At 44.9% G+C, this 13,658-nt stretch overlaps 1 protein-coding gene across 1 annotated transcript in view; it reads left to right on the top strand.

Annotated features, from left to right (window-relative positions):
• LOC105530562 (40S ribosomal protein S3a-like) overlaps window positions 1–13,658 on the top strand; it is a 91,528-nt gene that overhangs the window by 77,149 nt on the left and 721 nt on the right. The window contains exon 2 of the mRNA XM_011968153.1: window positions 13,525–13,617. Coding sequence (XP_011823543.1) covers window positions 13,525–13,617 — 93 coding nt within the window. The remainder of the gene's footprint in view (window positions 1–13,524; window positions 13,618–13,658) is intronic.

Raw genomic sequence — 13,658 nt, 5'->3', positions numbered from 1 at the left:
CGTGTTAGCCAGGATGGTCTCGATCTCCTGACCTCGTGATCCGCCCGTCTTGGCCTCCCAAAGTGCTGGGATTACAGGCTTGAGCCACCGTGCCCGGCCTCTTTTTCTTTCTTTTTTTTAGAGACAGGGTCTCTCTCTGTCGCCCAGGCTGGAGTGCAGTGGCACAATCCTGGCTCTCTGCTGCCTTCAACTCCCGAGCTCTAGGGATCCACCCACCTCAGCCTCCCAAGTAGCTATAGGCACACACCATCACATTGACTAATTTTTTAATTTCGATTTTTTGTAGAGGTAGGGTCTGGTATGGTTTGGTCTGTGTCCCCACCGAAATCTCATCTCAAACTGTAATCCCCACGTGTCGAAGGAGGGACTGGGTAGGGGGTGATTGGATCATGGGGGCGGATTTCCCCCTTGCTGTGATAGTGAGTGAGTTCTCATGAGATCTGGTTGTTTAAAAGTATGGCACTTCCCCCTTCACTCACTCTCCTGCTTTGCCATGGTAAGACGTGCTTGTTTCCCTTTTGCCTTCTGCCATGACTGTAAGTTTCCTGAGGCCTCCTGGTCATGCTTCCGGTTAAGCCTGTGGAACTGTGAATCAATTAAAACTCTTTCCTTTATAAATTACCCAGTCTCAGGTAGTTCTTTATAGTAATATGAGAACGGACTAATACAAAGTCCCACTATGTTGCCCGGCTGGTCTCAAACTCCTGGACTTAGGCGATCCAGGTGATCCTCCCGCCTTGGCCTCCCGAAGTGCTGGGATTGCAGGCATGAGTCACCATGCCTGTTACTCCTATGGGTCTTAGTGGTGAGAGATAAGCAGATCAGTTTGGGGCTTTTTTGTCATCTGCACGAACCTGAAGTCCCATCTATAAAAGCCATTTTGGGGAGTATCAAGAGAACAGGAGTGGATGTGTAAATAGAAGCCAATGCATAATGTTTATATTTGGCTCTGACTCAGAAGGAAAAACAACACACCTATGAAAATGGAAAAGGCCACGTCTCTGAAAACCATTCAGCTCTTCAGAGAAGTGCATGACAAACGCAAGCTCTTCTACGCCCCTCATTACCCTTCGTCCCCTATTGGCAGTTGTATGACCTTTCTATTCCCAGCACCTGTCACAGCACCCCGTAATGATTAGAACTCACGATTGTGCTTTGAGTGGGAAGGAGGGCAGAGGGTGAGGACATCCTGTGTAGGAACATAGGACCAAATGTTGGGTTAACATGGCATGGGTGGCTGAGAGGTGGTAAACTCAAAGAACCTGAAAAGACAGATATTTTCCTGTATTCCAAAAGCCTTTCAAACAAAATATTCACTTTCAAAAAAGTGAATATTTGACAGAGTAACTTCACTTATAGAAACTCGATTAGCCTAAAAAAATAGCCAGCAAGGCTGGGCATGGTGGCTCACATCTGTAATCCCGGCACTTTGGGAGGCCGAAGTGGGAGGATCGCTTGAGGCCAGAGTTTGAGACCAGCTGGGCAAAATGGTGAAACCCTGTGTCTATAAAAAATACAAAATGAAGCTGGGTGTGGTGACATGTGCCTGGAGTCCCAGCTACTCAGGAGGCTGAGGTGGGAGGATCAATTGAGCCTGGGAGTTTGAGGCTGCAGTGAGCCTTGATAGTGCTACTGTACTCCCGCCTGGTTGACAGAGCAAGACCTTGTCTCAAAAAAAGATAAATAACCAGAAAGGATATATGACAATAATGTCTGTCACCATTATTTGTAAATGTGAACCCAATGTCCAGCAATTGGACAATGCTTAGGTAAATAAGATGAAAGACCATGCAATGTTATTATGCAGCCATTCGACATGTAAGTGAATCATTGTTCACGATGCTGGGACATGAGCATGAGAGAAAAAAGCAAGATTCTGATTTCAACATAAAGAAGGTTGTCAACAAAGTAAAATACCGATGGACAGAAAAGAAATCAAGGGACTACCCCACATGTTCTCATTTGTTGTTTCTTGGTGAAATTATCAACAGTGAAATTATCAATGATCAAATTATCAATGATGTTATTTCAACAAAGATCACAGAGGCTGGATTCTTGTGCTGGTTATGTTATGTGGGCTACAGATGATAGTAACACTTTGGGTTGTTTTTTGATCTTTACCTTCGTTTGGGGATAGATTATCAGCTGAAGTATTAAAAAATTGTGGAGACAGGCTGGGCGTGGTGCTCATGCCTGTAATCCCAGCATTTTGGGAGGCTGAGACGGGTGGATCATGAGGTCAGGAGTTCGAGACCAGCATGGTGAAATTCCATCTCTACTAAAGATACAAAAAATTAGCAAAATTAGCTGGGCATGGTGGTACGTGCCTGTAATCCCAGATACTTGGGAGGCTGAGGCAGGAGAATCGCTTGAACCTGGGAGGTGGAGGTTGCAGTGAGCCGAGATCTCGCCGTTGCACTTCAGCCTGGGTGACAAGGCGAGACTCCATCTCAAAAAAACAAAACAAAACAACATTGGGGAGAAAAACCATAGCTAACAAGTTCTGAGGTTTAAACTATCATAGATGTTTTTGAAATAGTGTTCGAAAGCAGTTGAGAGCAGAAATGAAGATGACGAAACAATTCAGTTTCTCTGCCTCCCTTGGTAAAAATTTAGCTATTTTTCAATAAGTTAAACAAATCATTTTGACTGGAATTATGCTAGGGCTTTATTGGGTGGGGCATCGTTACTTATTTATATGCTGTTACAGGATGAATTATGTCTCTCTCAAAATCCATGTGTTGAAGACTTAACCCTTGATATCTCAGAATGTAACACATTTGGAGATACAGTCTTTAAACTGGTGATGAAGTTAAAATAAGGCCCTTCCCTTTTCCTTAGCAAACTAATGCAGGAACAGAAAACCAAAGAGCCCACGTTCTCACTTACAAGTGGGAGCTAAATGATGAGAACACATGGACGCACAGAGGGGAACAACACACACTGGGGCCCACTTGAGGGTAGAGGGTGGAGGAGGGAGAGGAGCAGAAAAAAATAACTATTGGGTACTACGCTTAGTACCTGGGTGACAAAGTAATCTGTAAAACAAAGCCCTATGACATGAGTTTAACCTATATAGCAAACCTGCACATGTACCCTTGAACTCAAAATAAAGGTTTAAAGCAACAACAACAGCAACAAAAATGAGGCCCTTAGGGTGGGCCGTAGTCCAAAATGACTGGTGCCCTTCTAAGAAGAGGCGATTAGAACAGACACACGCAGAGGGAAGGCCGTGTGAGGACCCTGTGTGTTTCTGAGCTGCAGGTCTGGAGTAGCCACGCCTTGGCATTGCTTTTGTCTGAGAGGTTTCATTGATAACACAACACAGCAGCCCCAAATCGCATAGCCAGCTTGTCCCTCAGCTGCCAGGGAGCTGCAGATCTCCTTTCTGGGTTCACCTGCCTTGGAACTGGAGCTCTGGCTTCTTGGCCGAGAGGGTCTGAGTCGGGGCTGAATCCTCCTAAGGGCCAAGGAGGGAAAGGTGCTGTGGACTGCCCCCCTGGCCTTACACACATGGCAGGAAACCTCCGATGGGTATTTCCAGGGGTCATCCCTGGCCATAGAGCAATTTTTCAGAGATGATAAAATGGTCTGATAACTGTCCTTCCCGCTTCAGTTCCTTGAACTCCTCATCCCTTCTGCAGCCCCAGGCCCTACGCAGGGAGGTGCTGTCTGAACATGGCAAAAGGCCAGTGCCTAGCTGCTTAGGAGTTGTAACTTCAGTCTTCGTTTAAATTCTCGTAAAAAATTATTCTTTTTACTTTTTTTTTTTTTTTTGAGACAGGTTTCACTGTGTCACCCAGGCTGGAGAGCAGCGGTGCTATATCGGCTCACTGCAACCTCCATCTCCCGAGTTCAAGCGATTCTCCTGCCTCAGCATCCCAAGTAGCTGGGATTACAGGCGTGCACCACCACCTGGCTAATTTTCGTATTTTTGGTAGAGACGGAGTTTCACCATGTTGGCCGGGCTGGTCTCAAAATCCTGACCTCAAGTGACCAAGTGCCTTGGCCTCCCAAAATGCTGGGATTACAGGTGTGAGCTATTGTGGTTGGCCCTTTTTTTTTTTTTTTTCTTGAGACAGGGTCTCACTCTGTCCAGGCTGGAAGGCAGTGGTGCCATCATAGCTGACTGTAGCCCCAAGCAATCCTCCTGCCTCAGCTTCCCAAGTAGCAGGGACTATAAGTGTGTGCCACCACCATGCCTGGCTAATTATTATTATTATTTTTGAGACAATGTCTTGTTATGTTGCCCAGGCTGGTCTTGAACTCCTGGTCCCAAGTGATCCTTTCACCTTGGCCTCCCAAAGTGCTGGGATTATAGTGTGAGCCACCACACCCTGCCTAAAAATTTACTTGTTAATATAAAACATACATTCTTGTAGTAGTGAGGTAATCTCTCACAGCTCATACAGTATTTTTTTTTTTCTTGAGATGGAGTCTGGCTCTGTCACCTAGGCTGGAGTGCAGTGGTGCGATCTTGGCTCACTGCAAGCTCCGTCTCCCAGGTTCATGCCATTCTCCTGACTCAGCCTCCCAAGTAGCTGGGACTACAGGCGCCCACCACCACACCCGGCTAATTTTTTGTATTTTTAGTAGAGACAGGGTTTCACTGTGTTAGCCAGGAAGGTCTCAATCTCCTGACCTTGTGATCTACCCGTCTCTGCCTCCCAAAGTGCTGGGATTACAGGTGTGAGCCACCGTTCCCAGCCTCAAACAGTATGTTAAATAAAAAGCTTGGGTGCTGGACCCCAACTGTCTAAATCCAGTTCCTAGCCAGGCTAGTTAGAAGCTGTGTGAGCATAAGCCCTTTACTTAACTTCTCTGATCACTACTTTCCTTGCCTATAAAATGGTGGTGATAATGTACCTACCTTGAAAATAGGAGGATTCAATGAGTTTGAAACACAGACATCTCTTAAAACATGCTGGGCATACAGGAAGCATTCAGTACATAATAATGAGTTCTTTTATTGTGGTAAAATATGCATAACAAGGCAGGCGTGGTTCCTCACGACAGTAATCCTAGCACTTTGGGAGGCCAAAGTGGGTGGATCATCTAAGGTTGGGAGTTCAAGACCAGCCTGACCAACATGGAGAAACCCCGTCTCTACTAAAAATACAAAATTAGCAGGGCATGGTGGTGCAGGCCTATAATCCCAGCTACTCGGGAGGCTGAGGCAGGAGAATCGCTTGAACCCAGGAGGCGGAGGTTGCGGTGAGCTGAGATCATGCCATTGCACTCCAGCCTGGGCAACAAGAGCGAAACTCTGTCTCAGAAAAAAAAATATATATATATATATATACACACACACACACACACATATATACACACACACATATATATACACACATATATATATACACACACACACCATTTACCATTTTAACTGTTTTTATTTTTATATTTGTTAATTATTATTATTATTACTATTAATTTTTTTTGGAGGCAGAGTCTCCAGCCGTTGCCCAGGCCGGAGTGCAGTGACATGACCTCGACTCACTGCAACCTCTGCCTCCCGAGTTCAAGTACAGTTCTTGTGCCTCCGCCTCTCGAGTATCTGGTACTGCAGGTGCCCACTACCATGCCTGGCTAATTTTTTTTTGTATTTTAGTAGAGATGGGGTTTCACCATGTTGCCCAAGCTGGTCTTGAACTCCTGAGCGCAGGCAATCCACTGCCTCGGCCTCTGAAAGTGCTAGGATTACAGATGTGAGCCACTGTGCCTGGCCATTTTAACCGTTTTTAGTTGTGCAGTCTGTGGCATTAAGTATGTTTACATTGTCATGCAACCATCACCACCATCTATCTCCAGAGCCTTTTCATCTCCCGGAACAGAAACTCGGTCCCCCCGAAACAACAATTCACCATTCCCTCCCCCGCCCAGCCTCTGGCAACCATCATTCTACTTTCCATCTCCATGAATTTGACTACTGTAGGGATCTCATAGAAATGGCATCATACAGACCGGGCATGGTGGTTCATGCCTGTAGTCCCAGCACTTTGGGAGGCCGAGGTATGTGGATCACCTGAGGTCGGGAGTTCAAGACCAGCCTGACCAACATGAGTAATCCTGTCTCTACAAAAAATACAAAATTAGCCAGGTGTGGTGGCACATGTCTGTAATCCCAGCTACTCAGGAGGCTGAAGCAGGAGAATTGCTTAAACCCGGGAGGCGGAGGTTGTGGGGAGTTGAGATCATACTATTGCACTCCAGCGTGGCAATAAGAGCGAAACTCTTGTCTCAAAAAAAAAAAAAAAAAAAAAAGGCATCATACAGTATTTGTCCTTCTGTGATTGGCATACTTCCTTTAGCGTAATATCCTCAAGGTCCATCCATGTAGCATGGGTTAGAATGTCCTTCCTTTTCAAGGGCGAATAATATTCCATTGTATGAATAGACCACATTAAAAAAATCCATTTGTCTGTCGATAAATACTTGGGTTGCTTCCACCTTTTGGTATTATGAATAAAGCTGCTATAAACATTTGTGTATAAATGTCTCTTTGATACCCTGTTTTCAATTATTTTGGGTATATACCCACAAGCGGAATTGTTGGATCCTATGGTCATTCCACGTTTAATCTTTTGAGGAAACGCCATGCTGTTTCCTGCAGCGAATGCACTATCATTCTCATGGTTTCAGACACCATCTTTAAGGCTGATGAATTCTAGCTTTATAGCTGCAGCTTTATGCCGCCCCTGAGTTGTAGACAGATGTATGCAATTTCCTACTTGATCTTGTCAATTAGATGTCTCACAGATCTTCTTCAAACTGCACCTCCTCCTTGCCCCTCTCTTACTTTCCCTCATTTTGGTAAATGGTGCTAACTGAGCAGCGAGTTGCTCCAGCTGAAAACCTTCTGCAGAGCCCAGTGGAGCCTCAGCCAGGACCAGAGAAGTCAATCCCCCCTTCCCACAAGCCTGTGACCCCAACCCACAGCAGACAGGCCACCCCAAAGGGATCCAGGGTGGTCGAGAGCCCTGGATCACTAGGGAAAAGATTTCTTGACTACACTTGGGGAGGAATTTATCCTGACTGAATGTGTACCGTGTGCCAGACATCATCTAGGTGATGGGGATACAACAGAGAACAGAACAGACGAAATCCTGTTGTCATGAAACTTTTATTCTGTGAGGTTGCACTTACTAAGCATTGTCAAGAGCCAGGCCTTGACCTTGCACTAAGATACGGCAGTGAGCAAAATGCACAAACATATAATTACATATGGTAATAAATTAATTCATTCAGCCAGTAGTCCAGATTGCTATATGCACACATAGCAGGTGATTAGATCTGGCTTGGGAACTGGGGAATTCCTAAAAAATGTAAATTAAATGAAATTTATTTATTTATTTCCTGAGCCAGAGTCTCTGCTACCCAGGCTGGAGTGCAGTAGTGCAATCTCAGCTCACTGCAACCTCCACTTCTCAGGTTCAGTTGATTCTCGTGCCTCAGCTATCCGAGTAGCTGGGACTACAAGTGTGCACCACCATGCCCGGGTAATTTTTTGTATTTTTAGTAAAGACGGGGTTTCACCATGTTGGCCAGGCCAGTCTTGAACTCCTGGACTCAACTGATCCACCTGCCTCAGTCTCCTAAAGTGCTAGAATTGCAGGCATAAGCCACTGTGCCCAGCCAAATGAACTTTATTTTTAGGAATGGTTATAGATTTACAGAGAAATCATGACGTTAATACAAAGAATAGTTCCCATATATCTTGCACTGTTTCCTCTGTTTCTAACATCTTACATCAGTATGGTACATTTGTTACAATATTGAACCAGTGTTGCTACCTTATTATTAACTAAAATTCGCAAGATATTCAGATTTTTCTTTCTTTTTTTTTTTTTTTTTCTGGAGATGGAGAATTTTCCTGTCGCCCAGGCTGGAGTGTAGTGGTACAATCTTGGCTCACTGCAAACTCCACCTTCTGGGTTCAAGTGATTTTTCTGCCTCAGTCTCCTGAGTAGCTGGAATTACAGGCCCCTGCCACCACGCCTGGCTAATTTTTGTATTTTTAGTAGCAACAGGGTTTCACCATCTTGTCCAGGCTGGTCTCAAACTCCTGGCCTCAAGTGATCCACATGCCTCAGCCTCCCAAAGTGCTGGGATTACAGGCGTGAGCCACCATGCCCAGCCAGGTATTAGATTTATGTAGTTTCTGTCTGATGTCATTTTTCTGTCTTAGGACCCCATCCGTGTAACCATATTACATGTAGTCATCATGTCTCCTTACGCTCCCCTTAGCTGTGACAATTTCTCATCCTTTCCTTGCTTTTGATGACCTTGACAATTTTGAAGAGTATTGATTCAGTAAATTTTGTAGGATGCCCTCTATTAGAATTTGATTAATGTTCTTCTCATGGTTAGACTGGGGTTATGGGTTTTAGGAGGAAGCTCACAGAGATAACGTGCCATAGTGGTGACTCAAGCCTGTAATCCTTGCCCTTTGGAAGTCCAAGGTGGCAGGACTGCTCGAGGCCAGGAGTTCTAGACCAGCCGGGGTAATACAGCAAGACCCCATCTCTGAAAAAGAAAATTAGCTCAGCATGTTGACACATGCCTGTGGTCCCATCTACTTGGGAGGTGGAGGCAGGAGGGTCGTTTGAGCCCTGGATGTTGAGACTGCAGTGAGCAGAAATCATGCCACTGCATACTCCAGCCTGGATGACAGAGGGAGACCCTGTCTCAAAAAAAAATTTTTTTTTTTTTTATTTTAAAGAAGAGCAGGGGTTATGTTCATGCATCACCTCCTGGATAGTGTGTGTGTTTTGTTTTTAACAGCATTATTGAAGTATAGTTTACATGCCACAAAATTCACCTGTTTTAGGTGAAGAGTTAGATGAATTTTAGTAAATGTATACAGTTGTGCCTGAGGGAACTGCTCTGTGAGTTGACAAGCAAAGGATAGGAATGATTTAATGAGACAAAGGAAGGAAAAAACTGCTCCAGGCAGAGATGATGGCTCGAGCCTCTGCAGGAAGCATAGCACATTTAAGGAACTCAGGTGAATCCTGAATCGCCATGAAAAGGCAAAATATGTCACCCCAGTTCATTCACTATGCTTCCTATTTCATATTTAATATTTCCTTCCAAACGTGTGAGAGTCAACAGCATTTTAATGCCTAAATGCATAAACTCTAGTTATGCGAAACACTTGCCTAAAACAACTCAGTCCCTGATGGTTTACTCAAGGTTTTACCATAACAAGAAGTAAATATTAGAATGGTAAAATTCAGAACGGTCCCTGAGGGGGAATAAAACTGTAATAAAATTTCCTCCTTTTTCAGGTCTTGTTTCAGTGAGAATGTAAAGTACGTGTGCTATGTGCTTTGTGATGAAGTTGTTGATTTATTTCTCTTTGGAACAAGCACACCACAACAAAGTGAGAATGATAAGGTAATTCAGTGGGAGAAGACGGAAACGGAACTCTACTCAGAAATATATCCTCATATGAACTTAGAATCTGAAATAAATCCAGGTCCTAAAAACACCAAAAGGCTGTTTCCATGAGTGAGGCAACCACGAGGCCCTCTCAGGACTTCTGTGGGATATTGGAATCCCCTGGCATATATGAAATCCAAATTAGTCAGGATAGGTAAGGTTTTGCTACGGTAACAAAGAAACTTTTTATTTTCAATGACTTCCTAGTGAAGCAGCGTTGTTGTCAGGGGTAAACACTGGAGGTTTGCCATCTCATGCTAAGGAAATTGATGATGTGGGCACACAAGAAGCGAGTTTAAAAGCAGAGGCTTAAGTGTGAGAGAGATTTAATAGAGAGAAAGAGAAAAGCTCTCTCTCCTGCAGAGAGAGAGGGGCTCCCGCGTGGGTCTTCCGGTCTGTGGTGAATTGTGGGGGTGGGGGTAGGGTGGGGTTATAGACTGGCTTGAAGAGGCGGCGTCTGATTTACATAGGGCCCAAAGATTGGTTGGACCAGGTGTGATGTTTACATAGCCTGGGAAGAAAGTGGCCACTCCATCCTAATCTTTTATTATGCAAACGGTTTGCTACCTGGCTGGCGCCATGTTGTTTGCTCCTTACTATGCACATGGTTGATAAAGAAAAGGGAAGAGGGAGCCTCCATATTGAACATGCCCAGCCCCTTTTTCTATTGGCACAGCTGCCGGCATTCACCCGTGCAAACTTCCAGCTTGCTTGTCTATGTCTGCAGCTTGAATTTACAGGCTGCTTTTTGTTAGAAAAGAAATGATTTGGGGGCTGGAAACCTTACCGAGGACTTTCTTACCCTCACTATCTGTCTAAATAATTTCTTTTTAACTCTTATATCAATACAACAGGTTATTGTTTGATGTAGGTCAAGTGGCTTTCTGTGGTGGCTTTCCTCCAATAATTGGTTCAGGAATCTAGGCTCCATCCCTCTTGTGATGGTGTCATCTCCATCATGTGCCCTCAAGAACCTGCCACAGACCAAGTGTGGTGGCTTATGATGCCTGTACTCCCAGCACTTTGAGAAGCCAAGGTGGGAGGATCACTTGAGTCCAGCAGTTTGAGACTAGCCTGGGCAACCTAGCAAGAGCCTATATCTACAAACAATATTAGCCAGACATGGTGGTGCACACTTGTGGTCCTAGCTACTTGCAAGTCTGATGTGGGAGGATCACTCGAGCCCAGGAAATCAAGGCTACACTGAACTGTGATCACACCACTGCACTCCAGCCTGGGTGACAGAATGAGAACCTCTCTCAAAAAACAATTTGCCACGGAAGAGGAAAAGAGAGGATGGATAATGACATGGGAGATTTTATGGGCAGGCTTGAAAGTGGTATACATCCCTTCTGCCCATGTCCCTTTGGTCAGAATCCAGTTATGGTGGCCCAATCTAAGGGCAAAATAGGCTGGGAATTATAGTCTTCTTGTGTACATAGGAAGAAGACAATAAAATGGGATTTGGTGCACGTATAATACTATCTTTGCCATGAGCTCCTAATTTTGTTATTAGACGCTTTCCGTTATAAAAGAATCCAGCTCGTTGTAGCAGATGTAACATAGGTGTATAAAGGTGAAACGAATGATCTCCCTACTCTGTTTCCTGGCTTCTATGCCCTGTGTTGCCTGCCACACCGCCCTCCTTGTTGGTGTAATTGTATTCCACATGCGTGAATGGTTCAGGAGATGCTAACTCTGGAAGGCCCTTCTGAACTGGAAGTTCTCCTGATACACCTTCTAGAGTTGCTGAAAAATGCCCAAATGAAATGTTTATCCAAGAAGTCCAGCAGGTTGACAGGGGAGCGACAGTGTTTTGTTGGAATTTAAGATCCAGTGCTTTCGTTTATGTTTTCCTCGGTTGATTGCAGTGTTTGGCAGGAGCTGTGGCAACAGAAAGACCTGGGTTCAGGACCTGGCTCTGCCTCCTACCCTCTCTGTGACTTTGGACAAGTAGTAAACTCTTCTGAACATTATTTACCTCAGCTTTGAAACAGAGATCTGGTATCTATCCCATGTGGTATTTGCAATGCTACAAGATAGAGACCCGTCTTAAATCTGCTGGACTGTTGGGTACCTCTGACGTCTCAGCATCCACAACTAGAGAACAAGCCAGCTCTTATTTCAAATGTGTACACTGGGTCAGGCGCAGTGGCTGACGCCTGTAATCCCAGCACTTTGAGAGGCCGAGGCAGATGGATTGCTTGAGTCCATGTGTTTGAAATCAGCCTGGGCAACGTCATGAAACCCCGTCTCTATGAAAAATACAAAAATTAGCCAGGTATGGTGGTAATACATCTGTAATCCCAGCTACTCATGAGGCTGGGGCAGGAGACTTGCTTGAACCCAGGAGGCAGAGGTTGCAGTGAGCTGAGATCAAGCCACTGTACCCCAGCCTGGGTGACAGAGCGAGATCCTATCTGGAAAAAACAAAAAACAAAAAACAAGTGTGTCAGTGTGACCGAGAAGCTGGGTAAATCCTCGGCAGGGAAAAGTACCATCTGATGGGGAGGAAAGGAAGAGCAATTATAGACTAAAAAATGTCTAGGTCTGAAGGTTTGGAGTAACCATTTAGGAAGGAAAGAAGATAGATAAAGAAATCTGGACTGGGAAACTTAGAAGTTATTAGAAGCGTGTTGAGAAGGATCAGGCATTTTGCTACTTATCTTCCTGTTCATTAGTTATGCATAGTTCCCTTCAACAGGGGCAGAGCACCGCTGTGGCAGATCTTGTTTTTTCTTTTTTCTTTTTTTTTAAAATGAAGTCTCCCTCTGTCACCCAGGCTGGAGTGCAATGGCATGGTCTTGGTTCACTGCAACCTCCGCCTCCTGAGTTCAAGTGATTCTCCTGTCTCAGCCTCCCGAGGAGCTGGGATTACAGGTGTGCGCCACTACGCTCGGCTAATGTTTTGTATTTTTGTAGAGATAGGGTTTTGCCAGACTGGTCTTGAACTCCTGACCTCAAGTGATACGCTGGCCTCAGCCTTCCAAAGTGCTGGGATTACAGGCAAGAGCCACCACATGCGACCTCCAGATCTTGTTTCTAATGACCCAGTGGTACAAAACGTTCAGCGATGCTCCCAGGTGGCAGTGTTCCAAAGGAAGGCATTGGGTTGTCCAGTGCTTTAGCTGCTTTGTAGTTTAACGTAGCAGGGATCTAAGAGCAGAGGAGCGCAATGAAAGGCAAGCGTCGACTGTCACCTCAATGTTGAGAGTGTGATGGGAAGAAATGATGATAACCAAAAAATTAAAACCAGAAAGGGCCGGGTGCAGTGGCTCATGCCTGTAATGCCAGCACTTTGGGAGGCCAAGGCAGGGGGATCACCTGAGGTCAGGAGTTTGATACCAGCCTGGTCAACATGGCAAAACCCCGTCTCTACTAAAAATACAAAAAATTAGCTGGGCATGGTGGCTGGTGCTTGTAGTCCCAGCTACTTGGGAGGCCGAGATATGAGAATCCCCTAAACCCGAGAGGCAGAGGTTGCAGTGAGCCGACGTCACACTACTGCACGCCAGCCTGGGTGACAGAGTGAGACTCCGTCTCAAAAAAAAAAATAATAATTATAATAAAATAAAATCAGAAAGGTCACATTGAACAACTCAGCAAAAAGGAGAAAGGACAGGCACCTGAATAATAAAACCTTGGGTATTTACACAAATCTACAAAGGAAAAGAAATGGAAAAAGGGTTTATCAGTAAGTGTTCAGTAGAAAAAAGCAGAAATCATCTCAGATATTGCTTGAATGCAGGGAGTTAAGTTATAAAGCTGGTGGAAGGACTGGGAGAGCAAAAATGGGAGAGGTGTGTTATCCAGAGATCAGAAACTACAGGAAGCCCAGCCTGGGCAAGATAGCTAGACCCCATTTATAAAAAAAAAAAAATTTAGCCGGGCATGGTGGTGCATGCCTGTAGTCCCAACTACTTGGGAAGCTGAGGTAGGTAGGTTGCTTGAGCCCAGGAGTTCAAGGCTGCATTAAGCTATTGATATAAGAGTTAAGAAGAAATTATTTAGGTAGTTAGTGAGGGTAAGGAAGTCCTCAGTAAGGTTTTAAAAGTTTTCCTCTTTCGGCTCTCTGATCAGCACCATGGCGGTTGGCAAGAACAAGCGCCTTACGAAAGGCGGCAAAAAGGGAGCCAAGAAGAAAGTGGTTGATCCATTTTCTAAGAAAGATTGGTATGATGTGAAAGCACCTGCTATGTTCAATATAAGAAATA

The sequence above is a fragment of the Mandrillus leucophaeus genome, unplaced genomic scaffold, assembly GCF_000951045.1.
Source record: "Mandrillus leucophaeus isolate KB7577 unplaced genomic scaffold, Mleu.le_1.0 Scaffold83, whole genome shotgun sequence".
In the NCBI taxonomy this organism is placed as follows: Eukaryota; Metazoa; Chordata; class Mammalia; order Primates; family Cercopithecidae; genus Mandrillus; species Mandrillus leucophaeus.
The sequence above is the reverse complement of the archived record's forward strand: the minus strand, read 5'-3'. Positions and strand labels throughout refer to the sequence as shown.